Source organism: Phymastichus coffea, unplaced genomic scaffold (genome assembly GCF_024137745.1).
Source record: "Phymastichus coffea isolate CEN01 unplaced genomic scaffold, Cenicafe_Pcof_1.1 PCOF00169, whole genome shotgun sequence".
Taxonomy (NCBI): Eukaryota; Metazoa; Arthropoda; class Insecta; order Hymenoptera; family Eulophidae; genus Phymastichus; species Phymastichus coffea.
The window spans coordinates 45,392-70,950 of NW_026706980.1; the positions used below are offsets into that span (position 1 = coordinate 45,392).

At 45.3% G+C, this 25,559-nt stretch overlaps 4 protein-coding genes across 6 annotated transcripts; 3 read left to right on the top strand and 1 right to left on the bottom strand.

Annotated features, from left to right (window-relative positions):
* Positions 1–2,920: 2,920 nt before the first annotated feature.
* Positions 2,921–5,167, top strand: LOC131673113 (exosome complex component RRP45). Of its 2 annotated transcripts, none has more exons than XM_058950830.1 (9): positions 2,921–3,207; positions 3,322–3,416; positions 3,484–3,706; positions 3,776–3,993; positions 4,067–4,294; positions 4,355–4,485; positions 4,563–4,642; positions 4,815–4,953; positions 5,027–5,167. In XM_058950830.1, the coding sequence occupies exons 1-9, from the start codon at positions 3,142–3,144 to the stop codon at positions 5,086–5,088; spliced, it is 1,242 nt and encodes a 413-aa protein (XP_058806813.1). In that variant the 5' UTR covers positions 2,921–3,141; the 3' UTR covers positions 5,089–5,167. The 2 variants fall into 2 exon arrangements, with proteins under 2 accessions (XP_058806813.1, XP_058806814.1); XM_058950831.1 differs by having other exon boundaries at positions 3,329–3,416.
* Positions 5,168–5,840: 673 nt separating this feature from the next.
* On the top strand, positions 5,841–18,852 carry LOC131673151 (AN1-type zinc finger protein 5). Its single transcript, XM_058950900.1, has 4 exons — positions 5,841–6,294; positions 13,732–14,223; positions 14,609–14,783; positions 14,860–18,852. The coding sequence occupies exons 2-4, from the start codon at positions 13,948–13,950 to the stop codon at positions 15,006–15,008; spliced, it is 600 nt and encodes a 199-aa protein (XP_058806883.1). The 5' UTR covers positions 5,841–6,294; positions 13,732–13,947; the 3' UTR covers positions 15,009–18,852.
* On the bottom strand, positions 16,514–21,619 carry LOC131673150 (juxtaposed with another zinc finger protein 1-like). The gene is made up of 5 exons (XM_058950899.1): positions 21,261–21,619; positions 20,202–20,519; positions 20,013–20,130; positions 19,779–19,919; positions 16,514–19,704 (listed from the first exon to the last, which is right to left on the bottom strand). Exons 1-5 carry the CDS (start codon positions 21,358–21,360, stop codon positions 19,335–19,337), a joined length of 1,047 nt encoding a protein of 348 aa, XP_058806882.1. The 5' UTR covers positions 21,361–21,619; the 3' UTR covers positions 16,514–19,334.
* A 158-nt stretch (positions 21,620–21,777) lies between these two features.
* On the top strand, positions 21,778–25,400 carry LOC131673152 (ATP synthase lipid-binding protein, mitochondrial). 2 transcript variants are annotated; one of them, XM_058950903.1, is made up of 5 exons: positions 21,778–21,896; positions 23,659–23,736; positions 23,909–24,007; positions 24,181–24,286; positions 24,874–25,400. In XM_058950903.1, the coding sequence occupies exons 2-5, from the start codon at positions 23,692–23,694 to the stop codon at positions 25,035–25,037; spliced, it is 414 nt and encodes a 137-aa protein (XP_058806886.1). In that variant the 5' UTR covers positions 21,778–21,896; positions 23,659–23,691; the 3' UTR covers positions 25,038–25,400. The 2 variants fall into 2 exon arrangements, with proteins under 2 accessions (XP_058806886.1, XP_058806884.1); XM_058950901.1 differs by lacking the exon at positions 21,778–21,896 and adding an exon at positions 23,177–23,314.
* Positions 25,401–25,559: the final 159 nt, after the last annotated feature.

The window sequence follows — 25,559 nt, forward strand, 5'->3', positions numbered from 1 at the left end:
ATAGGTCGCGTGAAAGCTTGTAACGATATGTAATAATCGAAGAAAAAAAATCGGCAATGCTGTAGATCTATGTTTACATTAATATCGGTTGCAGAAAAATTTTGTCAAGTTAACTATAAATCAGTAACGAACAAAATGAATCAGAAATGTTGATTGATAGTTTATATATATGAAAGAATGGAAAGTGGAGCAGTGAATAAAGGATCTCATGTGTGTTGCGGGATTGAAAATTATAAAGCGATATTTTTTTCAATTTCCAAGATAAAAATCTTCTATTTTATTGGCATCGTTGGTTCTTCGTTTTCTGGTTTACATAACATTATCGAAGAGAAACTTTAGCAAATTTCTAGCTAAAGGTGTAAAGTAATTAGTAATAATATGACACAAAAAACAATTCATTCATTGAACAAAATTCGTAGGCATGAAAAGATTGTAAAATAGAGAATAAGGACAAACCGAACTGGCAGTGATCACTAAATAATAGCACTCACAGCACAGTGTCTAGTAAACCTCTGGCTGATAGTTCAAGTCACAGTGTGCACCATGATCAGCGAGTTTTCACAAAAAAACAACGAAACAAGGCGGCACTGCTCCTGTTCGCCGTATAAAAATAGGGCTGGTCATGCGAGTCCGATCGGGCGCGAACCACGGCGATAGACGTTCCTGGCCGCGAGTGCCGACGAAGCCGCCAAGAGGCGCGCGCAGCCTGATCCACTCCCACCCCGCGCTCCGTACCCCGCAGCTCACGCTCTGGCGTTTCCCCGCGGTCGACATCTTCCCGCAGCAACAGCTGTTCCGCGCGGCGAGCGAACTCCCCACTGATCTCTCTCTCTCTCTCTCTTTCTTTAGAGTAAAGCTACGTTGCGCTTTTCTGGGTCAGCAAACTGCGCAAAAGCCCGCACTCGCGAATCCTCGCCGAGGACAAGCTACCTTTAAGTCTACGGCTGGTGCATCTAAGACACGTGGATGATTACCCCACTGTGGTGTTCCTGGAAGGGCTGGGGCTCAGGTCGGCCAGCGACTCCTGAAGGTCACTCGTTTACTGGGCGGCGTTGTTTCCGGTAAAATGTGCACCCTCATATTGCGCCCACTCCTTTTCCGAAGCTGCTGCAGAATTCACGCGACGCGGACGACGAATATCGTACTTGCTCGAGCGAGACGTTGCGCGAACGACGCGATGTATCTATAAGCCCTGATGTGCGCTCGCTGTACGGCACAGCTCTCTCGCCAGAGTCTCTCCACACAAACAGCCGGCCACGTTGCCAGTGCTCTCGCTCGCCAGCGACCCTGCTGCTCTATCACCACTCGCCAGATTCACTATATAGCTATAGTTGAACGTGTCACCGAGGCCAAGCGGCGCAATTCCGAGCAGCGCCTCCGCCTTTGCGGTGTTGCCGTATCTTCGCTCATTTTCTCCCTGGTTCTGTCTCTCTCTCTTTCTCTTCTTACTGCTGCCGCTGCCACCACCGCTGCTGTCTGTGCTTTTTATAATTTTGCCATCACATGGGAGACCTGCAAGCTTTCCGTTTTTTTTTTTTCATCGTTCATTCAGTTTTTTAGGTGCGATTCTTTGTGGATTCACTCCTTCTCGAGATATTCTAATAATGTGGGTGACAACAACGCTGCCAGTTGTTTTCGAACAAATAGTTGTGCTATTGTCAAGTTCTGTTGATCTAGGATAGCTTATTTTGCATAGTCCACGTGGGAAATTTATTGATTATCGACCGCGCCAATTTCGGAGAGGCAATCGGGGTGGAAGAAATAAATAAGCAGACAGTTGCAAAATATTTGTTTACATTAGTCAATTGCTTAATTAAAAAAAAATAATTTTAATTTTATAGGTCAAGTAATTTACATTAAATTTTAAGCTGCATGGACTTGAAGCACATGATATCATTATTGCAATTCTAATATCTGTGCAAAAATTACATAAGTTGACATGATTATGATTGACAATTTTGTAAAAATTATTAAGATTGTTTCTATATTCTGTATTACAACCAATCAAAACAACTCAATGTACAGTAAAAGTACTCTTTAATTAAATTTATGACAGGCATACAAATTCCTATTCCTTACAAGTTCAATATGAATTAATTGATCAACACATTCTTACAGTTTTTCACCACTCAATTATCATATAATAACATTATAATTAACATTATACTTTGCAAGTCGTGTCTTAGTTATTCTTTGTCGTGCTTTTACAATTTTTATGAATCTGTACATAGAAAATACAATGGAATAGACATCATCTATTGAATTGAATAATAACTTTAACTTGACTAAATAGTTTATAACAAAAGTGAATACACTTCACTCATTGTAAAGACTTTTCCAAAATCTGAGCATATCGATTGGCTAGCAGCAGCGAAACATCTATAAATCTATTGACACAATTTGTGAGGCATGTCTCTGTTCTACCATCCAATTTGCTTCCGGGCTTATCAACGCATTTGTCCCAACAAACATCACTAAATTCATGAATCTATAAATTAAAAATGAAAAATCTTAAAAATAATCATGGAAAACATATACTGTCGATAAATAATATATTAGAATTATGTAATTTTTCATTTTCAAAATAAAGAGGTTAAACAGATAGCAAGTTTACCTGAGCATTAAACTGAGCCTTTTGCTTTTCGACCATAAGAAACTCTTGTAATTCAGCAGTAACAGCATTCGTTTTGTTTGAATCCGAGTCAAAACTCGACGAACCACTGAATAAATCAGACATTTTTCAAGGATTACTGTACTCTACTGCAATTTTCGCAATTCATACACAAGCACCGATAAACGCATGTGCATACAATGAGTTACACAGTTGTCCGGACTTCCGATTCTAGCCAGCATAAAGACAATTAGATATTTATAATGGCTGTTTAAAGAAGAGAAAATATTAAAATATCATTACCTGTTTCAAACTGTTGTACAATAAAGATTTAGCGACTGTATCTGTGCAAAAAAATCAACAAATTTTGAAAACATTCATTTGTCGAAATAGAAAGATGGCGTTACTGAGCAGTGACTTCCCAAAAACTGACGTCATATCCTATGCACGTTTGTTGATATTAACCTGAGTTATGAAATACTAACGTGGAATCTGAAAAAAATAATTAAGTAAAATTAGAAGAAAACAAAATGAAAGAGACTTACGTGTCAATTTGTGAAAAGACTTTTGTTAACGCAGCAATTGCATCTGATACGGTAATGGAATTTAAATTGAATTAATTCAATACTAAACAGTGATTATTTACATTGCAAAATTGATACCATTATCCAAATATAAATAATCAAGAAAATAAATTATTATTTTTTTAGCGATTAGATGGAAGAACTTTGCTAGAACCAAGACAGTTAAAAATCAATTTTGGTACCAATTGGGGATGTTGTATGGTTTCTTTGGGTCTCACGAAGTATTAGATTTTTTATCTACAAATGTCTTAAATCTATTAAAGTATCTAATATTATTGAATTTTTAAGAGTTGCTGCTCAAGTATCATGTGATATACAACCACCAAAAAGTGCCAGACCTAATGAGGGTATGTTACATGTTAATGTTGAGTTGAATCCACTGGCAGCATCACATTTTGAAGGTGGCAGAGGATCTGAAGCAACAGCTGTAATCAATAGACAACTGGAAAAGTGTTTGAAAGACTCTAGATGTATTGATTTAGAATCTTTATGTATTGTTGCTGATAAAAAGGTCTACTTTCAATGTTTTTACTTTAAATAATTACAATGGCTTGGTGTACTGATAAATTAATTTTTTTAGGTTTGGAACATTAGGGTAGATATAAATATTATAAATCATGATGGAAATTTGATTGATTGTGCATCTATAGCAGCTCTTGCTGCTCTAATGCATTTTCATAGACCAGATGTCACATCAACTGGAGAAGAAGTTATTGTGCATTCATTTACTGAAAAAGATCCTCTTCCTCTAACGCTATATCACCATCCAGTCTGCATATCATTTATCACATTTCAAAAGTATGATACAAAAGTGCACATTTTATAACAAAAGTTCATTTTCTATTTTCAATTAAATATTTTATTATATCAGTGGTAAGACAGTAGTTGACCCTTCATATCTAGAAGAAAGAGTTGGCTCTGCCATCTTGAGCTTGTGTGTAAATTCCTACAGAGAAGTTTGCAGTTTGTTCTTTGACTACATTGAATATACCTCTCTAGTTGCTGATGTTGTTCCATCAGTTTCAAATTTTGCTGCAAATTATGCTTATGAACTGATCAAGGAAATTAAGGCAATAGTGAAAGAAGATATTGAAGCCAAGTAATGTAAACTGTTTGTTGAATCAAAAGACTTTCATACATCATTTTTTTAATTTTTCAGATATAAAAAGGAAGTTCCACAGCTAAATACCTTTGCCCATTGTATTGCTACAGATAAAATTACAGCAATGATCTCAGAACGAATAAATATTAGACTGACTACATGGCGTGGTTGCAATGAAATAGAAGATGGTATTATTCAAACAATGTTATAAAGTTCATATTAATGTTTAAGATATTTTAATCCTGTTTAATATTCTCTTAAATAGATGTGGCTATGGATGATGATAATCAGGAAAGTGAAGTTATTAATACAGGAGAAGGAGCTGCTGATTTGATAACAAAAAGTGTAAGATTCAAAATAATTATATTAAAATCTATAAAGATGGATGTACGGCCTAAATTTAACACGTAGAGAGCTCTATAAAAATGTACACCATAACATGGAATCTAACAATTAAAAGAAAATATACAGAGATTAAGCACTATGAATTCACTCAAAAAGTCAAATTATTTTTCAGAATCAAGTTGGAGAAGGTGGCCGAAATACGTGGAATTCCTCGGACTCTTCGGACAATGACTTTGAGCATCACAATGATAACAATGATGATGTAGAATTTATTGCAGAGACATCATCGAAAAAAGTTCTTGATGATATTGGTAAATTTTTAATTTTAAGTGTGTCATTTAAAATTATTTGTAACGTTGTTCTTAATTAATATTAATTTCACAGCTCTCAGTGGAGACAGTGAAGAAGAGACTACACAAGTTTTGTCTAAACAAGACTTATTATGAGTCATTCTGCTACCAATAAATGTAAATAACTGTACATACAATTGCATATGTCCATTAAAATCAACATTTTTTTAGCCAACAGTTTTGGAGTAATTACTGATAAGATATAGAATGAAATATTTTTATTTATAAATTTGTTATCAATAACCAAACTATGATTTTTTAAATATTTATTTTTAACGTTTTTATCTACTAGAGGTACTTAATGAACAAATATAGTCATGATATTCAGTATAAAACTAGAGTAGAACTATTATTTTCACATAGTTGAACTAATTATTGAACAAAGAAAGCTTCCACACAACGACAAATTCTTAAATATATATATGTATTTTTTTTATATTTAATTGGTATAAAAGCAGACTATAATATTTAATTACCGGCCGGTTAGTCAAGTTTACAAACAACTTCGTAAAAGTCCGCCATATTGAAATTAATTTGAACTTCTGGTAATAACCAAGGGAGGGCAGCACCGAAAGCAATAAACCACTTTACTTAATCGTAATAACGTTTTGCCCTTTTAATTGTATTTTTGCTACTTAAAATCCAAAATTTTGCAATTTTATAAAAAACGAGTTCTGAATAAATCGACCTAGATAGTAGTAAAGTCGCGGGTGCAAGGAGAAAACAAAAGGAAAGCATTAAATGGAGAAACTGCTGGGAAAAAGTTTAAGTCAAAGCATAATACGGACTTCGTAAAGAGAAGCGAGTGGTGGGGATAGAGGAAGGGGCAGAGAATCTGACTAGTATAGCGAGTTTAGTCGTCGTCAGAACAGAGCGGCGTTTGCTCTGCAGCTCGGTGCTCGTACGCCTGGAGAGTGGGAGAGACTATTCGTAGTTGTTGTTTTTTTTTGCAAGTAACCAGCTCACTTCGTAGCGTAGAATAGCGACGGAAAGATAGTCGAGAAGAGAGCCTCTGGGCGCGGACGTACTCACTTACATCGCACAGCAGTTGTCGTAACTGTCGTATTATCTTCGGCGAGGTGATCGCGAAGAGAGAGAGAATCATATTATTGTGGATTGCGAGTGGTGGTCGCTGTAGTCTCTCGCACAGTGCGCTGCCAGTTCCTTGTCGTAGTGTGTGAGTGGCGTTGCTGCTGCTCGTAATTATGTGGATTCTTGGCACAGCATCGCGTTCGGCCTGCACACGTCAAGTCAGCTGACATATTGCGCCCTGCTGCTGCAGCCACACCACAGCAAGTTTCGGTAAGTTTATCCAGTGTATCTGTATGTCCACGTCGTTAGCTGTGTTATCGACGAGTGTGTGAGTCACGCAGACATCAGCAGGCAGCATTGTGCCTGTGCTGCGAGCGTTGCGTACAAAGGCCCCTTTTTTCTCCCCACCTTTACCCCCTCACCGTGCTCTTTATTGCTCGTCCTTCCCTTTTCTCCTGCCTGCTCTCTCTTGCGCTCACATGAATTTTAATCGGAGCGCATCTTGGCCCTTGGCGGAAGCTTGCGGCGTTGGTGGTGACGGCGGCGGCATCGCAATTTCGGGTCAAGTGCGCGAGCGAGCAAGAGCTATTGCGTTGCCTCTTTCCTCATCCACGTATTGCGTGCGTGAGCGGCGGTGGCCACTATCGAATCCCCATTCCTTTTTTCTCGCTCGGGCTTATCGCGCTCTCTCTCTCTCTTTCTCTTTCTCCTCGCTGCTACGCGTTCTCTCTTTAGAACCACGTAACACTTGCGTTCTAATTCCGCGCTCGTCTGGTTTTTTCACTTTTGCCAGGGCAGCCGTGAAATGTTTCGCCTCTCTCGTGCAAGCGATTATAGCTATATAGCAACAGTAGATATATATCGCGCAATTGCATGAGCGCGTGCAAGAGAATGCTGAGTAGGTAGTGGTGTGTAAGAGAGAGAGCGAGAGCGAGTCTCCCCACTCGTTGCCAGCGCCGATGAGTTGCACACGCACTCACATGCTTGCAGGCTATGAGTACGTATACTGTAGAACCTCGGACGAGTTCGATTCTCTCGTTCGTTTTACCTCCATTCCCCTTGTACATGGCTCTCTGCCTCAGCTCCGCGTGCTCATGAATGTATGTGTATTATGTGCACCATCCTCGTCACGCTATCCCCCATCCACAGCGAGAGAGAGAGAGAGAGAGAAAGAGAGAGGCAGAGAGAGAGCGAGAGAGAGAGAGTGAGTGAGAGCGCTTTGTCTTCTCAATGTCTTTGTGCCACGTGTTTAGCTGTCTACCTACGGATTTAAATCCGATGCTGCGCAGTATAAACGGCCTGCTAGCAAATTCGTGTCAACGACGCAGCTCGCTCGTTTCTGAGAAATTATTTGTTTGTTTGTTCAATACATATCGCAGCGTCACAAGTAGATTTGTTCACGAGAACACCTTCATCCGTCATCGACAGTTTATCGAAGTGTCATTTTCTTTTCGTCGTCTGCAATGAGAAAGCGAGAGGCGGTCGATTTTGACGTAGGCGAGGAATTCCGGGCGTATCGCGCGGAGGATATACAAGTGTTTTTTTCTCGTTTCATGGATCGAAGTCGTCTATTATTTCACCATTCGGTGAAGTTCAGGATCAAGTTTAGACGAATTGAGCTTACGATTTTTCGGTGCTTTTACTTTTCGCTGCGTACCGTCGTTATGAATATAATACTTTCGTTGGATTTCTCTCTCTTCTCTCGACAGTTTTAACTGGAATCAGTTTGACGAAGAGGAATCTGGTGAAATTTGAAGAGAAGAAAGATAAGTAGACGGAAGTGATTCAGGCGGCAGTAAAACAAGCGAAAGCGAGGAGGAAACGTGCGATGAAAGGGCAATGGCGAGTAGAAGTCAGTGTGGCGTCTGCTAGGAGCATCCGCGCGATGCCGGGCGAGCATTGGAAAGTGTCGGATTGCTTTGGAGAGCGTAAGCGTGCTTCAGAGTCGATGCTTCGGTTCGAAAGTAAAAATGTGGAAAGCCAGCTCTCGCTCGCTGGCTCTTGTTGTTGTTGTTGTTGTTGTTGTTGTTGTTGTTGTTGTTGTTGTTGTTGTTGTTGTTGTTGTTGTTGTTGTTGTTGTTGTTGTTGTTGTTGTTGTTGTTGTTGTTGTTGTTGTTGTTGTTGTTGTTGTTGTTGTTGTTGTTGTTGTTGTTGTTGTTGTTGTTGTTGTTGTTGTTGTTGTTGTTGTTGTTGTTGTTGTTGTTGTTGTTGTTGTTGTTGTTGTTGTTGTTGTTGTTGTCCTCGTCGTCGTCGTCGTCGTCGTCGTCGTCGTCGTCGTCGTCGTCGTCGCCGTCGCCGCCATGGACACAAGTGCAGCAGCAGAATATCGGCAGCTCGCGCGAGAGAGCTTTCTTTGCGCAAGGGCCGAAAATAGCGAGAGCGGGCGAAAGGGTCGAGTCGCCTCGTGGTGCTGCACGTGTCGCCGCCGATTAACGAGTCCACGTGCGCCGGGAGATCGACAACGCGCTGTTAACGCAGTTGTGCGGCTACGAAGAAAAAGCGCGGCGCGTCGTGCATTTGCATCGATGAACGATCGCGCGGTAGTCTCGTCGACGGCGCTTTATGCGCGGTCGCGCGCGGAGGAGAGAAAGAGGCAGCGGGCGCGTGAAAAAATGGAACGAGAAGAAGCGGAGCGGCTGACCTCGGCGATGTGCGTAGCGAAAGCCGAAATATCGCGTTATGCTCGGTGTGGTGTCTCTCGCTTCGCGCTGCCAAGGCCGCGGAAGCGCGCGCGGGGCTGTCCGTCCTCGGTGCCGTGCGTGCGCTCGAATTTTCGGCGCTGCTGCCAGCGGCGGTCTCGCGCTTCCTGCTGCCGAGTCCGCTGATCGATTGCCAAAAGCGGCGTATCTCGCACGCGCGCTCGAGGCGGAATTGCGATCGTCTCGCGTCTGTTTTGGTTTGTGTTTCGCGGTGCCGAATCTGTCGGGCACGCGCGAAACGAGGTTAGCTCGGCGGGAGATTCGTCCAAGAGCGGACCAATTCGCGAAGCGACCGACGGGTACTCGATTGCCAAGGCGGTGTGCGCCACGATTGGCGCGGGCAGCCATCGGTCAGCGAGCAATCCGGATTCTCGGCGTGAATTTTCACGAGAGCGCGCACGGCCGCGTCTCGCTGGACAAAGGCGCGTCTTCCCCTATACATAAAGAGCGCCGCGTTGAGCGCTGTCCGCCGACTGCCGTACGCCTTCTGCTTCACGGAAAAAAAAATCGCGGCGCGCGCTGGCAAAGTGGGTCAAGGCTGCTTTTGGGCTGCTGGCCGTGCGCGCCCGCACGGATTTCCGAAAGCCCGCCCGAGCTATCGATTTTTCCTTCTGTGACTCGTGCGACTGCCAGCAGTCAATCAATCAGCTGTTTGTGCGGACGGTAAATGCCACGCGCGTCGGCGAGGGGTAGGGGAGGGGAGGGGGCGATGGCACCGGTCGCCGTTACTTCGAACTCGTCGAGGCGCGTATCCCCTTATCTCCGCGAACTCTGGTCTGTCCGTCGAGAATACGTCAGTGGCCGGCTTCCGAAAATTGCGCGACCTCCTCGGCTCACGGAAGGTCGTGCACCTGCCCCACGCTCGCGCGAAACCCGACCAAAAAAAGAACCGAGCAGCGTAGAACCTCGTGACGTAGTTCTCTTTGTCTCTCTCTCTCTCTCTCTCCGACTGGCACTTATACTTTATGAATGGTGATAAGTTAAAGCCGACGGCAGCAGAGCGTTGATTAGATAAGAGAGAGCACAACCACTGCTGCACCAATTGCGACTCGTTGCACCTTACATCGGCGTGACACGACGTTTCTAGCGATACGAACCGTCGCGCTTTGCGTCCAACCGTTTTCGGCGCGCGAACGCGATAAAGGCTTTTGTTTTCCGCGGGAGCCGACGAAATCGCGTGACTAATGAGTTTTGTCGCCACTTCTCGTTAAGCTGAACAAAAAGAGTCGAGCGGCCGGTAGGGTTCGTTCGGAAAGAGTCCTCGTGGAAGCCTGCTGTGCGTGCAGTCGACGTCGAGTGAGTGAGCGAGCGAGCGAGTCGTCGACCCGCCTAAGCCAGCAGCGGAAAAACTCGACAAAGAGAGAGAGAGAGAGAGAGAGAGAGAGAGACAGACAGATAGACAGAGAACAAGCCGAAAATCCCGCGACGGACAAGCACAAAGGCGATGTCACCGCTCTTGCGTATTCTTGGCAAAGCGGCCGTTAATCTCGCTCGCGGGCGCTGATCTGGAAGGTCGAGGTCGTTGACAGCGCCGTCGCCGCCTGCGTACGCCTACCCGTACGCGTGCGCTCGTCGCTGCAACTGGTTTTTGGCTTTACTGTTAGCGATTCTAGCCGCGCGAGTCCGTCCGCGAGTCCGTCCGCCCGTCGACGAAAACCCAACCCGAAGACGTCGTTGCACCTGCTCCTTTGTTCGTCGACGCGTCGTTGGTCAGGAGTACGGGCGCGCGCGGGTCGCCGTTTTTTGGCGTCGCCGCCGCCGCCGCTCGTACGTTGCTCTCTCTCTCTCTTTCTCTCTCTCGCTCTCCCCCCTCCACGTGCGCTCTGCGAAAGCTCGATAACCTCGTATCGTGCCCGCGGCCGCTTCTCCCCGTCCGTCGGCAAGTTCGTTTGATTCTTTGTGTCTTGAAGCGCGTTGCTCGCCAAGATTGCACGGGAGGCCTTTTAGCCGTTTGCTCACGTATAAAACGATGCGCGCGCGAACGAGCGTTGCTCAACGCCTGGGAAATCGATCGGATTGCCGATTGCAGACCCGCCGCCTGCGTCAGCCTCTCGCGAGTGTCACGTTTCCGCGACACGCCACGCGCGGCTCTTTCTCTCGTTATCGGCCGTCCCCGCCGGATCGCAAGCTCCTCCGGCACTTCGGTCATTCTCGCGATAGAAGCTGCTCCCGCCACTCGACCGCTTGCCTCGCGTTCGAGCTGCTCGCGATGTTGCGGTTCGTTTGCTTTGCACGGTACGGCGAATGATCACCGTAGCGAAAGCACAACGGTCCGAAGCTAGACGGCCGAGGGAAAGAAATTAGCCGGCCGAGCGCGACCGTGGAGGCGAACGATCGAGCCCATAAACGTCGCGCCGTGCACTGCGCGAAATCCGAAGAGGCAGCGGCTACGCTTCGATCGGTCGGTGATTCATAAGAACGAGAGAGAAGTCGAACGGACGAGCTCGCACGCCCACGCGCTCCTCGGCTCCCTTTCTGCCGGTAGCGCGCTCCCGCTTTGCTGCAAGCTGCGACGTCTCGCGCGAGACTGCGGTGTACGCGCAAACGACGCGTCGTGCATTTTCGCCAGTCGCGCGCTCACCCATGATAATGAGTCCGCGTAGCAGACGGCGCAGCTGCTCTCCAGACGGAAAGGAGAGCGGGCCGATCATGGTGTGGTGCGCCTGCGTGCGACCCCTTTCCTTTTCACAGACGACGCCGAGACGACTCGTGCACTGTACGCCGTCGAAAGCATTTAGCCCGCTGCGAAAAATCGATGCGTAGCCTACTTTTATTTCTCTCTCTCTCGTGTGCGTGTGTGTATGTGTGTGTGCGCGCGCGCGCGCTTTTTTTCGTCGCCGCTACTTTGGGCCGCGTGGGAAAGGTCCGCGTCGACGCTCGATTATTCGCGCTGCGCTCGATTCCGTTACGCGCTGCCGCGCTCTCTCGCTATTTGGCCGCGAGCGCAGGTGTGTGACGCATTTTACGGCGCGACGCGTTTTACGCGCGTTTAGTCATCGTGATACACGCGCGCGCGCACACGTAGAAGAAAGCAATCCCCCCCCCCCCGCCTGCCGTCGTGTACCAAAGTCGTCCTCTCTCCCTCCCACCCTCCCCCTCTCTCTGTCTCTCGGTGTGACGTCGTTGACGTCAGTCGTACTTCCGCGAGGGTGACTTTGCCGTTCTCCGATTCAGATCTGTCCGGCGTCGGATAAAGCACCACGGAGGCGCGAGATTTTCATCGCACGTGCAATGCCTGCTCGTTCTCTTACGCCAGCCTGGTCGCCGCTGTCACCTACATTCAACAGCTGCATAAGTGACCCCCACTCGTACTCGTTGCCCTGGTTTTTTTTCTTCTCCGTTTTCGTCACAACGTCTCACGGGAAAGCTGCACACCGTTACTACACGCAGGCGAATATCGCGCGCGAGATAAACGAAACAGAGAAGGCGTTATCGGCATGGGAAGGTCCTTATCCCGCTAGTGAGAAAGAGGGAGAGAGAGCCGAAGAAGCTTTCCGAATCCGTGAAACCCGAGCTCTTATTATCCCGTGGTAACTCCATACGACGGCGGCAACGACGACGACGATGACGGAGACGTCGGAGAAGCCAGCCAAAGTCGCGACAACGCACGACTGCGGACGGGAGGAGCTTTCGGAGGCGAGAGCGAACAGATGTTCGACGTTCGGCTAACAAGTCCGCCGCGTTATCGAGTGCGAAGAGAGCCGTGTGTGCACTGGCGCGATATACGAGATACGAGCAGCAGTTGGCGATGCACGCCGAGAGTGCTGCCCTCTCCGCCTGTTTCAGCCTGCTCAGGAGCGTGTCCGCGCTCATCCGCGCCCCGTAGCAATCAAGGCCGCCACCGACTCTGCGATCTTTTCACTTTTCTTCCTCGGCGCCGCTTTCACGCCAGCAACAGCGGCGGCAGCAGCTGACGCGAGTGCTGCTCGTTACATAAGATCGCGCGCGCGCGCGCGCGTGCTCTCTCTCTCTCTCTCTCTCTCTCTCTCGCAGCCACGAGTGCGAAGGGCTTTTCCGCAGCCGTTGCCGCCACCGCCGCTGCTGGTGCTGCTGCCGTTGCACCGTCATCTTCGTGCTCCCCACCCGTGCGGTCGTATAGACGTGCGCGGTCGTGGTCGGGGCTCCTCGCACGCACATACTTGCACACACATACACACACACACATACGAGCTCGCGCACACGTAGCGCAGTAGCGTATCGGCCCCCATTCGCAGCCCGACCGCCAGTCTGTCCACGTCGACGCACGAGCGAGCGAGTGAGCGAGCGAGAGCGCGAGTGGCTGCCGTAGGTGGGCGAGCAGAGAGAGAGAGAAGGCGAAGCAGGCAGGCAGCTGGAAGTAGTGCGCGCGCAGTGTGCTCTACCTTGGAGGCGACGCCGCCGCCGCCGCCGCCGCTTCGTCCGGGAGGCGGTGCCTTCGTCGAGGACGAGGCGACTTTCGAGGCCGATTGCAGCGAATCTCTAGCTCTCTCTCTCTCTCTCGCGCTCTCCCCCTCCCCTGCACCTTCGTGTACGCCTTCGTAAGTGTCTCTCTGTCTTTGTCTATCGCTCGGGTGCGCGACTCTCCGTCCGTCTCTCTCTCGCTCTTGCCAGCGCGCCGCTGTTCTCTCTCGCGCTTTGGGTGTGTGTAAGCCAACGCCAGGCGTTCTGTTCTACGCTCTGCTCGCGATCGCCTGAGGTGTATGCGCTGGTGTGCTCTCCTGATCGGCGTAGTCAGCAGCTTTGCTCGGCCAACTTTTTTCTGCGCCTCTTATCTACCCCGTGCCCGCCCAGCTCGATCCCGTCGCTACACCTTAATGTTAATATCTTTGTTCTCTCTCTGTCTCCTTCTCACTCCCACTGTTGCCTCCCCCCTCTCCCTTCCACCCACCCTCACGCGCTCGCGTTATTCGCTACTCGTATTGTACTGTGCGGTGCTGCGTGCGCTATATGTGCGACGATTGTGTGTGCGTGTGATTAACGCTACTCAAGCTAATGCTGGCCTTCTTGTGCTGCGCTGCTGCTGTTGCAGGTGAATCAGTGGTGACGACCAGTTGTCGGAGAGGAGTGCCCGTCGAGCCAACGTCCAGAATATAAGGATCAACCGAGCACTGCTGCCTGGCTATTCGCATCAGGATCCGTCAGCAGTAACTCTGACCAGAGCAAGACTTTCGATTTTTTTTTTGTTTCCAAGAAAGCAAGCTTATACACACACACACACACACACACACACACACACACACAAAAGATGGAACGCGAGTCGAATCCCATGCAAGCCCTGTGCAGAAGTGGCTGTGGCTTCTATGGCTCGCCAGCCACAGATGGCCTGTGTTCTCTCTGCTACAAGGAGAATCTCAAGAAGAAACAGCAACCTCCAGTGTCTGCTACGTCTGTGCCCTCATCCCAGACTGGTTCCAGCAATACTGGCACACTACAGACCACCTTTGACAGTCTTGTCTCTACAGGAACTGCTCAGCCTACTATCCCTACCATACCTCAGTCAGATTTGTCCAGTCCGAAAGAGGTGAGTGCTATTATTTTCTGCTTATCATAACTTTCTACCATCCTCCTTCATCCTCCTCTTTAATATTACCATCAATTACCTTTAATCTTTACTATTTTGTCCCAACTTTTCCGTTCCTGGCCTTTGTTTCCATGGTAACAAAGAAATGAGTAATTTCATACTAACCTTGCATTCACAACAGTATGCTTTGGATTAGAAACTTTATATTTGATGAAAGAACATTCAAAATTTGCGTATTTTGACTATTGTGAATTCTTCTTAATGCATTGTTTAGATTTTAGTGGATCAAAACATTTGTGCTTATGACAGTGAGACACATTTAAATGCTTGCTTTCAAAATATTGCTCAGATTGTTGGCAAACTTTTAACATCCTAATGATTTTAGTTGCAGGTTAGTAGGGACGATCATGAAAGCGAAGTAGGAAACAGTAGTGTAACTGCTGAAGGCTCTGTGAGCAGTGGTGATCTTGAAGATTGTTCTGATGGGAAGGAAACTGACAAGGATGGTAAAAAGAAGAAAAACCGCTGTGCTATTTGTCGCAAGAAAGTTGGACTGACCGGTGAGTAGATGACCAAATAAATTTTCCAATTTAAAAAGTCATTGTGCTCATGACTAATTGGAATATTTTTTTGTAGGCTTTGAATGTCGATGTGGGGGACTCTTCTGCTCTGTGCATCGATACAGTGACAAGCACGACTGTAAATTTGATTACAGAGAAATGGGCGCTCAAGAGATTCGGCGCAACAATCCAGTTGTTGTTGGTGAAAAAGTGCAAAAAATTTGAACTATTTAGTGTGTAGTCGTTGGGAAAAATGGTTATATAACTATATAAACAAAATATTAAAAAATACGAAGAAAACGAGATAAATTATCTGGCAGCTGATTGCACATCGAGGAACAAAGCAGAGATAGACATTCGGAGCGAGAGCGAGAAAATGTGTAAATGAGCGTGAGAGAAAATTAACTGAATGTATGTATCAGAAACAAAAAAATTTTGTCAAGCGAACGATGACAATGGGAGGATCGCGACTTCGGGCGTAAGCTAAACGGAAATCGGATACCTGCTGCAAGCAGAAAAGAAAGCAAGTGCTATTGGCGCGTACGAGATTGCGTGCGTTTAAACAAAGTTATGAAAAGTAAATTTTTTGGTTGCCAGTGCCATTGTCAGATTGTCATCTACTGAAAGAACCGTTAAAAAAAGAAAAACAAAGTATCTGGTTATTACTAACTGCTGCCAGCTTATTATCTTCTATCTATTATTATTATAAATATTATGGTTTTATTATAATTATTCTATATTACGTTTATTAATTTACTTAAAAAATGGAAAGGCGGATTTAGGTACAATGAAAAGAAGAGAAATTAAGCGGAAGGAAAAGCGCTTCTATTTTAAGTAGGCGAATAATTTCCTGATGCAGTGAGTTGGTCTGAGAGACAAAACGGTGTAATCTTTTGTTAACGGACGAGTCCATCAATATACAAGGGCTTAACGCGAAATAAAGTGGCGAAGAAAAAGAAGAGCAAATTGAAAAACTTGTAATTGTTTTTTGTTTTCCATAGTGTCAATAATTAGTTAAGAGCGATGCGCGAAAGTGAATGTTATATTGAGAGACGATGATGACTGACGTTGATGGGTGATCACAATTCTAGGTTTAACGATTAGTCTAATAATTATTAAGTATGTTAGCTGATTGATTCATAAATAATGCAATGGAATATAAGTAGTACTGTGTGTTTATGTCCAATCTCACGAGAATATAACGAGCATTATTACTCATTAAATACTGTTTGAAATTACGTTATGAATCGTTATTTTTAAAAAGATGAATAAAAAAGGCAAAAAAAGATATATATCAAGGAAAAGAAGAAACCGCTACACGTATACGTCCGCGCGTGCGACTTTCTTTGCTGCTAAAGCATCCGACGATAGATCCTTCCGACGATGGCGCGCGTCCGTTCCTCGTTCTCCGATCTTCTTTGTGCAGATCGGTGTGTGTCTTATACATAAATATATACATATATTATTACAAAAAATGAAACTGCGTGTTGTTGCAACGACTGGAGTCGAGTGTCGGTATTTCTCGTTTTCTTCAATTTATTCATTTAAATTTATTCATTTGTTCTCGCTTGTTTTAATGCCTTTTCTTTCGTGAATAAATTATATATTATTACGATTACATTAGATAAAGAAAGTGAAATGGAAATTATTGCTAAAACAAACAACTACATAAAAATTTGCTGCGCGAGGTATTCCGGTGCTGCGACGCAGCGCTGCAATGTTTATATGTCTGTGTGTGTGTGTGTGTGTGTGTGTGTGTGTGTGTGTGTGCGCGCGCGCGTGTGTGTGTGTATGTGTGTGTATGTGTGTATAGTAGAAAAAAAAACCAACAAACAAATTTGAAGGCCGGGCATTAGGTGTGAGAGAGTCGACGACAAAACAACAGGGAAACTACGGTACGGTGTAATAAAAATAAAGATGTGCCGAGAAATCGAGTGCGCCCGTTGTTCAGTTACAAGTCGCCGCAAATCCTAAGAGACGTTTCATCGTGGTCGCGCAAACTTTTGCCAAAGGACCCGAGCAGCGGCGACGGTGGTGCATTCAATGTGCCCCACGACCTGCTGCACCGTCCTGAGAGCCTTCGATAACGATACACACTTGAACACACGCGAGAAAAGAGTTTAACCCCTGTCGGAAAACGGATAACAATAAGCATACACGAAACTTTCATACACGCTTGTTAATTGTGTTGTATAATTGCAATGGAACAATTATCCCGAGGAGATGCGCCGAAAGGAGATGTACCGATTTTAGGTTGAGAAACATGAATCGTCGTTTATCGTATAAACAATAAGACGCAGACTCCGATTTAGCTAAGATGAATAACGTCTGTCTCATCGGATATATAATCTTAAGCTTAAATGGAGACAAGTTGTTCGATACATTACCGCTTCTTTTTAAGTTTTTAGGTGCGCACCTATTTTCTTTTCTTCGTGCGTGTGTATTGTAACCAACGATTCATCTTTTTCACTCATCGAATATACAATATACTTTTAGTACAAATTGCAATGATTATTGTTTCTTTTCTTTCGAAACGAATTGCTGTTATTAATACCGAGTACGAGTTTTGCGATCTTTGAGCAGTTCCATTGACGATTTATTTTAGCCGCTTTCGACAAGATATTCGTTGTTTTTCTACAGCTATTCAAACGCGCCAATTATACGGAAATTTACTTTACAAGTATACTTTCCAATTTATATGTTCCTTTTAAAGAAAACGCGCATTCGACTGCTCTAAGTGCAATACTCGTCGAATTTTTGTTTATCACATTCATGTGCTAAAGAAAAAAAAAACTAAATAATGAAAAAGTAATCTACATTGTTTTTTTTCTTTTCTCTTTTTATTATAGAGCGCACGACAGACTAAGTCTTCCTGTAAATAAACTGATCTATATAAAAAGAAGATTATTATTTTTTTTTATTCACCATATTCAATCACCTCAAAATTTTACCAAAAATATGTTCTCATATTAGCTCGACGAGCGGCACGGATCGCATTTTAATAAATCACGAGTCTGCGTAAACATTATGTTGATTGTCGACGCCTCGGAGGAACGATGTTTTTACGGGAAGTGCTTAGATCTGTCGTCGATGTAGCCATATGTTTGTACCTTGTTACGTCGTCATTTCCATTAGTATTCTGAGCACCTCAGAAAGAACGATATAATTACATAACAATATAATTCAATTTACATACAACTAGAAAAAAATGAAAAAAAGAGCAAAAAATCGATAAAGAAATCAGAAGATAATAAAAAAATTAAAATAAAAGAAAATGGAAAAAAGAGGAGAGAACTTTAAAGAGACAAAAGTTTGCGTGTAAGCGAGAGGAAAATAAAAAGACACTGTGCACCGGTATAATCGGTATAATATCGACGAGAGGTTGCCTTCAGGCCTTTATCCTATTTTAGGCATAGCATATTTTTCTAACGTATATCGCAATATTGAAATAATCTTGCCTAGGGAGTGACAGTGTGAAAGAGCGTGCGCAAGAAAACGAGCGAAAGAGTTCAAAAGTAACGAAACAAATGAATCGGTGCAAATGTGAGATGAGCAGAGTGATTGCTGTTCTGACAAAATATAAAAGCTTCAATGTATATGCATTTGATGAATGAAATCACTATATATATAAATATATATATAGATAAATAGATAAATAGATGAATAATGTAAAGCAAGATTCTCAGAGTAATACATTGAAGCTGCAAGAATTATCAAGTGACGTTTGTACTCGGCTGACTACATAAGGACGTAACGATGCTTGTAATTATATTAAAATTGATATTAGTATGTTTAAGCGATTAAAAGTAACATCAACTTTAATATATTATAATGAATATGATTGCTATCCTTGGATGAGAAAAAATCGACAAATATAAAGAAAAGCAACTTTAGGTTCACTGTCTTTATAAATGAAGCAAAAACAGTCCTTCTGAACGTATATCTTCATCTATTTCTCTCGACACGTCGAGTCTTTCACTATACGTCTCTCTCTCTCTCTCTCTCTCTCTCTCTCTCTCTCTCTCTCTCTCTCTCTCTCTCTCTCTCTCTCTCTCTCTCTCTCTCTCTCTCTCTCTCTCTCACTCTCATATCCTAAAACTTAACTCCTTATCTTTTCCAAACTTCCTTTGTCCCTAGTAATGCAACCTTTGAACGTTTATAACCATGCTATATATATTTATGTATGTTAAAAATCAAGAAAATACGACAACAAAAGAGGCAAAAATGATATCTCATAGCCCTGAATAAATTTTTTTAAGAAACAATCAACAAAACTCTCGTATACTTTGAATAACAACAGAAACGGCTTGCAATCTCGTAACAGAGCTTTGATTTTCTTTATTATTCGTAATAAAATTGCATTTGTGTACACAACCTTCCAACAAATTGTTCAGTTTGCAACAACAGTAATCAACAACGGGAAAGATAGAGTTAGAGCTAGAGAAAAGAGGATATCGAGCGTCACGCGCGCTAACATTGTGTTGTTTCGTTTGGCCGCTCCGCGTTGCGTTGCGCAGAGCGGCTGGGAAGAGTGTTCCGTTATCACAGAGGCTAGTTGTCGCTGCATGCGGCTTGACTAGAGTAGAGGTATTTGTCGGCGTGGGCCTTGGGCGAGGAGGCAGGCGTGAGCACGCCCAGGCCGTCGCAGTCGTCGAATCGGTCGGACTTCATGTAGCCGTGGTCCTGGATGGCTGGCACCTTGACCTTGGGCATCCTGGAGCTGCCAGCCAGGCTGGACCTTGATGACGACGAATCGCTATCCAGCTCCAGCCTCGACTGTGCCGCCCTCGCGGACTTGTGGTTGCTGCTGGGTGGCTGCTGCTGCGGCGTCGAGCCGCTGTGCCGCAGAGCCATGTGATTCTTCAGGCCGTAGGGTGTTTTGTAGCTTTTGCCGCAGGGGCATTTGAAGGCCTTCCTGACTCTGCGAACACGGACACAGGGCATTATATTTGTAGGTTTGTGCGAGCGCGACAGCCGGCCGGTCGTCGTACTCACTTTCCGTCGTTCTTGTGGCCGTTCTTCGAGTGGTACTTGATCCCGTTGACGTTCTTGTAGCGCTTCTTACAGCCGGGCACAGGGCAGGCGAAGGGCTTTTCCTCCTTGCTGCAGAGGCTGTTGGCATTGACGCTGGAGCTTCTGGAAGCAGAGCTCGACGGTAAGACCGGTCGGTGAAGCGCGAGGCGCGGAATCCCCGGCCTCGCCAGCCTCGCCAGCCGCGCGCGCTTGTACCTGCTGCCGTAGCGGAGGATAAAGTCGGCGGAGAACTCCTCGAGGGTGGTCCAGGAGTCGTTGCTATCGGACGGTTCGCTGAGTAGCTCGTTGTCCGACTCGTCAGCCTCGTCGCTCCCTGCAATGCGAGAGCAGCCGCGTAGTGCCGAGGGTTGCATGGTGTGCGAGCGCCGAACCCGACACCCTTACCTGTGGTCGCACTCGGCGTGGCCGCACTCGGCGTCCTCTGCGGTGGTGGCTGCAGCTGCAGTTGCAGCTGATGATGATGATGATGCTGCTGCTGCTGATGCTGCTGCTGATGCTGTTGCTGATGCTGATGCTGATGCTGATGCTGATGCTGATGATGATGATGATGCTGCTGCTGCTGCTGCTGCTGCTGCTGCTGCGACGAAAGGCCCGAGTGTAGCCGCGCGCGCGCGCCCTCCGTGAGGAAGCGCAGCACGTAGCTCAGCGGTATGCATGCCGGCTGCTGCTGCTCCGTCCGCTCCACCACGTGTGGGTCGTAGTCTGCAACGCGCGAACGTCACCTCGTGCAAGTCTCTCCCCGCGTTCCTCCCCCACCGGCGGCATCGTGCGACGACCTGCACTTTCGTCCTTTATCGCGGTGCAGCCTTTGCCGGGCGTCTTCTGGCGCCGCTGCTCTGCTTTGATCTCTCGCCGATCGCGACGCTCGTCATTATCGAGTGCGTAGTTTTCGCGTTCAACCAAGTTTTCATTCATGAAAGCACATCCAAAACTTGCAAGCTCCACTGCCAAGAGAACGCCGATTCTCCTCCTTTCCGGATTCGTTTGAACAAATGCAGCACTGTCTGACTCGTTACGGTGGCCGTAAGCTATAGCCGATGCTGCTCTATATATAAAAAAAAAGAAAAAAAAAAAAGAAAAAGAAATAAGGAAAAACAGGCGATGCACTCTCCCGAAATAACGATCACCGAGGTGCGAGCTTCCGCGTGCGTAGCTTTTAAAAAAAGCTCCGGTGGTGTCGTTGCCGAACGATCCGCCGCACGGAAACCCATCGGCGATGGCAAAATAAGTGCGCGACATTTCTAAGTTTACCGAAATCACGCGCTGTCACGTCTCGCAAAAACAGCAATATTGCTCGAGCGATGCATCGTATAGCTCGTCGTTTCACGGCGCGCACCGCACGAGCGGAGGTCCCAGATAACCTCGGAAGCTTGCCGAGCGAGCTTTCGCGTGTTCAGACGAGCCTGGCAGTCGAGAAGCGTGGATAAGAACTGTAGGAATTACCAATATGCGTCTCCTCGATGTGCTGAATGAGGTGTCCGAGGCTCTTGAACGTCAGTCCACACGAGTTGAACTTGCAGACGTTTAACATGAATACGGCCATAGCCGAGACCAGACAGAGACGGAGCGCCTCCTCGTCGCGCAACCAACACCACACACAGACAGATGCAGATAGTTGTGCTGCGGCTTCGAGCTACCCCACCAGTCAATTGAGCGACTAGCGGTTCGTCGCCCCGAGAAACCGCAAACTCCGACGACGAACAAACATCCGATGGTCTGCAAACGCATGAAACAAGCGAAGAACACTTTTTTCCATAGGTGCCCGTCGAGTGCTCAACTACTGTGCCTCGCTACCCACGGACTTGTGCTTGAACCACGCTGCAGCGGAAGGAGCGTGTTCGGGCATTTAATTTCGGTTGGTCGATAAAAGCTCGCAATTCTGGGCGTCGACGGCACCCGTGAGAGGAATAGAGACAGCGACAACACTGCTCTCTGTTCTACCGACTAGCACCACTGTCCGACGCCCGCTCGCCGTATCAATCCGTGTCTCTGCGTTCTTCGAGAGTTCCGCTCGCACTTCGCAATTCAACATTCCAAAAGCCGGCAGCTCTCCTTGCCTTCTTCGATATCTGCTATTTGGTGAGTACACAGACAATAGCTTTTCACCTGATCACGAGTCGTTTATTTCCGTGGATTTATTCAATATTTCGAGCGACTTAAACGTGAACGTCGAGTGACGGGTCGGCCGTTGAGGTTAGAGCTGTGCGCGCGAGTTGGGTAACCGAGGTGGCCTAAAAGGAGGACGATATGCTCTCTGTTGCCCGCTGCTCGTGAGGGGGATAGAATAGCATCGATTTTACCAGTCATCTTGTTAAATTTTGTCAACGATCGAATTTATGCATGATATTAAACGAGATACGCGACTTCGGTTCGTTCCTCCGTGCCATGCACCTTCTTGATAAAAATAAGGGCCTCTTACTGGAGCATATTCACTCAGTCTGAGATGAATGGGCACGGTGATAATCGAGAAGAGAGAGAACAGTTGTTTTTTTCTTCTTCGCTTTACTTGTAGCCAGAGCTACTCCGATTTCGCCCTCGTTATATCGTGCCTCTATATTTTCAAGCCTTGTGTAGGTCAGTGACTAAACTAAAGGTCACTGATTTTGGCACTAAAGGGTGCGGGCGAGTAGGCCTGTCATATGATCGTCTTTCTGTCGATAATCGTGCATTTTCCTTTTAAAGGCTTGCACGAGTACAGTATTTAGTTCGACTTTCGATCGATCTCTCTATTTATTATTACCATTGAACGTGCGTTCTCATTTTTTTCTGCGATTGTATTTAATGTTACATCGATCGACACTTGATTTAGTAATTAGTAGCGTTAATATTGAAAGGTAATCTAGAAGACACGCATAGTACGAGTATTTAACAATAGTTGGATAATTTCTGAGTGAATAATTATATAAAGATTGTTGTAGATATGTAAAACAAACACCAGGCTAGGTCAATGTCTTCACGTAGAGTCGCTACAAAAAGTGACTTCTACGAGTTTCTGCGATAAGTATGTCAATACTTTATTGTCCCTTTAAATTACGCACGGCCAACAACTGAAAAGCGTTCTAAATATTTACATAAAAGACTAATCGACCTAATAATACAAGAAACTAGACGTAGCACGTGAATCTGTACACGTCACCGAATACAGTTACAAATCTTTACCGATAATTGGATTTGAGTGGTAAAGAACATTGAGCCGAAAGTTGATTCACAAAGATGTGTAAAAATGTTAATTCTCGGTGCAATTTTGATAGTTATATGAGCGGATACTCAGATCTATACAGTATAGACCTAATGTAGTAGCGCGCGCATCCACGCTGATAAAGTTAGGTGGCTCTCGCGGCGGTAGAGGGACAGAGGAGGGGGTGGTGGCGCTTGCGACGGCTCAGTAGACTGCTACGAAGCGGCCATTTTCTCTCTTCTCTCTGTGCGGCAGTCGCGGGTACCGAAAAGACACGAGACATCGCCGGGATCACGCGCGTGTCACCTTTATAAGTAAAGTAAGTGTACACAGCCAGTTTATTGACAGCACTCTAGTGTCCAATTTATTTTTCGTGCAAGTCACGAGTCGCCAGACCAGCTCACCCGGAGGATTTGTGGCATTCGTGAAAAAAAGTGCGGGCGCGATAGTTACGTAACCCCCTCCACTAACTAGACCAGTCGCGGTTCAAGAGAGGCCTTGCTCATGAGAGAAACGAGCTCCGGATGAATCCGCGCGATCTCGCCACGTCGTCAGCGGCTATTTATTGTTTTTATCGCTAGTTTAATCTTACGGAGGAGAAGCTGTCTCGACTGACATCAATTTTCCGTCGTGCCTGCTTCTCACACAGCTCGCTTGTTACAGGTTCGTTCACAAGGAGGAAAAGTTGAAGTAACCATGTTCGCCTGCACCAGATTTATTGCCCCCGTCGCCAGGTCTACCGTGAGTACACTTTACCTTCGTTTAGCTTGCTTCTTTCTTCGCCTACGATTATTTCTGAGGGCCGGACGAGAATCGCACACACTTGTCCCGCTCTCTCTTCTTGCTCTCTCTTTCTCTCTTATTATGTAATGATTGAAAACTACTCCCAATTTACCATGTTTCGAATTTTTAGCTGATCTCTGGTTCAAAAACCTACATCAGGCCAATCAGCAGCGCAGTACTAAACCAGAGTCAGTCGCTGCAAAACCAAAATCAAACACCAGTCAGCTTGGTAAGTTCGTTTTTATATTCACTCTTCACTCTGTCCTTTCAAATCGCCAAAAATCATTTAGATTTTATAAATTGCATAATGTTCTCAAGTTATATAAGAAAAAAAACTTTTTCTATATATTATCGAATAACAATGAAAAATTTTTATTAACATTTCCTTTTTGAATATTCCAGTCGCCAGCTATTCGCAGCTTCCAGACGTCGACGATTAGCCGTGACATCGACTCTGCTGCCAAATTCATTGGTGCTGGTGCTGCCACTGTTGGAGTTGCTGGATCTGGTAAGCATCTTTACTGGAATTATTAATCAATTGATATTTGACTAAGAAAATCGCGTTTTATATTCCACCAATTATAACCAACACTAACACATTAATTATTCTTAATCATGCACTGGTTCCTGGGTATCATTTTTAGATTATGCAACACTTACATAACCTTGTTTCAACTTTAATTTTTTGTCATACATACTGATTCGATCATCATTAACTAATCATCCTCTGTTCATTTCATTTTTTTTAGGAATTGGGGTAGGAATAACATTTGCTGGTTTAATTATTGGTTACGCCAGAAATCCTTCCCTCAAACAACAACTTTTTTCCTATGCCATCCTGGGCTTTGCCCTAGCAGAGGCCATGGGTCTTTTCTGTCTCATGATGGCTTTCCTTATATTATTTGCCTTTTGATCCTATCCATTCCTGTGTGCTACGTGAACTTTGTTACATACGAAGATTGCAGGAGTAATTACCATCCGTACTATTCTTTTATATCATTTATCCTACAATACTCTTTTTTTCATTTGTTTATGCAATTTATAGGATTAATTTATCTAGTTTGGAGAGCTAATATAAGCATTAAATATTTATAGGTGCTGGTATCGGATCCGTATTTGGGTCCCTCATCATTGGTTATGCCAGGAATCCCTCTCTTAAACAACAGCTGTTCTCATATGCCATCCTGGGTTTTGCCCTGTCAGAGGCCATGGGTCTTTTCTGTCTTATGATGGCTTTCCTGCTCCTCTTCGCCTTCTAAGCCACAAATCCTCCATAAAAAAATACCGATAGTTCTAGTGCGTCACTGCTGAGACAGCAACCTCCAAGCTTGCAAGGAGGTGGCTGTTTCCGATATGCGGTTCAGTCCATGATATCATTTTGAGAACTAGAGATTTGCTGCAACGGAGAGAGCAACGGTACGACAATTGAAAGACCAACGAACACGGGGCTGTACACGAAAATAAACAACAATTAACCATCAATCAATTAAGTCTTCATAAAACCGTTCCTAACACACAAGTCTCCTACACAGCCACTAACTTGTTCTCAATAATCTCATGGTCTCCCGTTCGGTGTAGCGTATCTCACATTGTTATAAAATAAATTTCAATTAATGATTGAATAGGAGGTTACCGAAAATTATCGAGAACGACAGTCTCACATACATACCTACCATTACGCGCACGCACGTACATAATTTAAACGCCCTAGTATCGATGCGATAATTAAAGGCTAAATTAATTTTCAAATTTTTTTGTTACCCGAGCGATTCATCATTGTT

Bases quoted from the DNA above. Each gene is read 5' to 3' on its own strand.
- LOC131673152 (XM_058950903.1), top strand. From the start codon at position 23,692: ATGTTCGCCTGCACCAGATTTATTGCCCCCGTCGCCAGGTCTACC. The intron at 23,737-23,908 runs GTGAGTACACTT...TCGAATTTTTAG, and splicing joins CCCCCGTCGCCAGGTCTACC to CTGATCTCTGGTTCAAAAAC. The intron at 24,008-24,180 runs GTAAGTTCGTTT...TGAATATTCCAG, and splicing joins ATCAAACACCAGTCAGCTTG to TCGCCAGCTATTCGCAGCTT.
- LOC131673113 (XM_058950830.1), top strand. From the start codon at position 3,142: ATGAAAGAGACTTACGTGTCAATTTGTGAAAAGACTTTTGTTAACGCA. The intron at 3,417-3,483 runs GTATTAGATTTT...TGAATTTTTAAG, and splicing joins GTTTCTTTGGGTCTCACGAA to AGTTGCTGCTCAAGTATCAT. The intron at 4,954-5,026 runs GTAAATTTTTAA...TTAATTTCACAG, and splicing joins AAAAGTTCTTGATGATATTG to CTCTCAGTGGAGACAGTGAA.
- LOC131673151 (XM_058950900.1), top strand. From the start codon at position 13,948: ATGGAACGCGAGTCGAATCCCATGCAAGCCCTGTGCAGAAGTGGCTGT. The intron at 14,224-14,608 runs GTGAGTGCTATT...TAATGATTTTAG, and splicing joins ATTTGTCCAGTCCGAAAGAG to TTGCAGGTTAGTAGGGACGA. The intron at 14,784-14,859 runs GTGAGTAGATGA...ATTTTTTTGTAG, and splicing joins CAAGAAAGTTGGACTGACCG to GCTTTGAATGTCGATGTGGG.
- LOC131673150 (XM_058950899.1), bottom strand. From the start codon at position 21,360: ATGGCCGTATTCATGTTAAACGTCTGCAAGTTCAACTCGTGTGGACTG. The intron at 20,520-21,260 runs GTAATTCCTACA...CGCGCGTTGCAG, and splicing joins CATCGAGGAGACGCATATTG to ACTACGACCCACACGTGGTG. The intron at 20,131-20,201 runs GTAAGGGTGTCG...CTCGCATTGCAG, and splicing joins CACGCCGAGTGCGACCACAG to GGAGCGACGAGGCTGACGAG.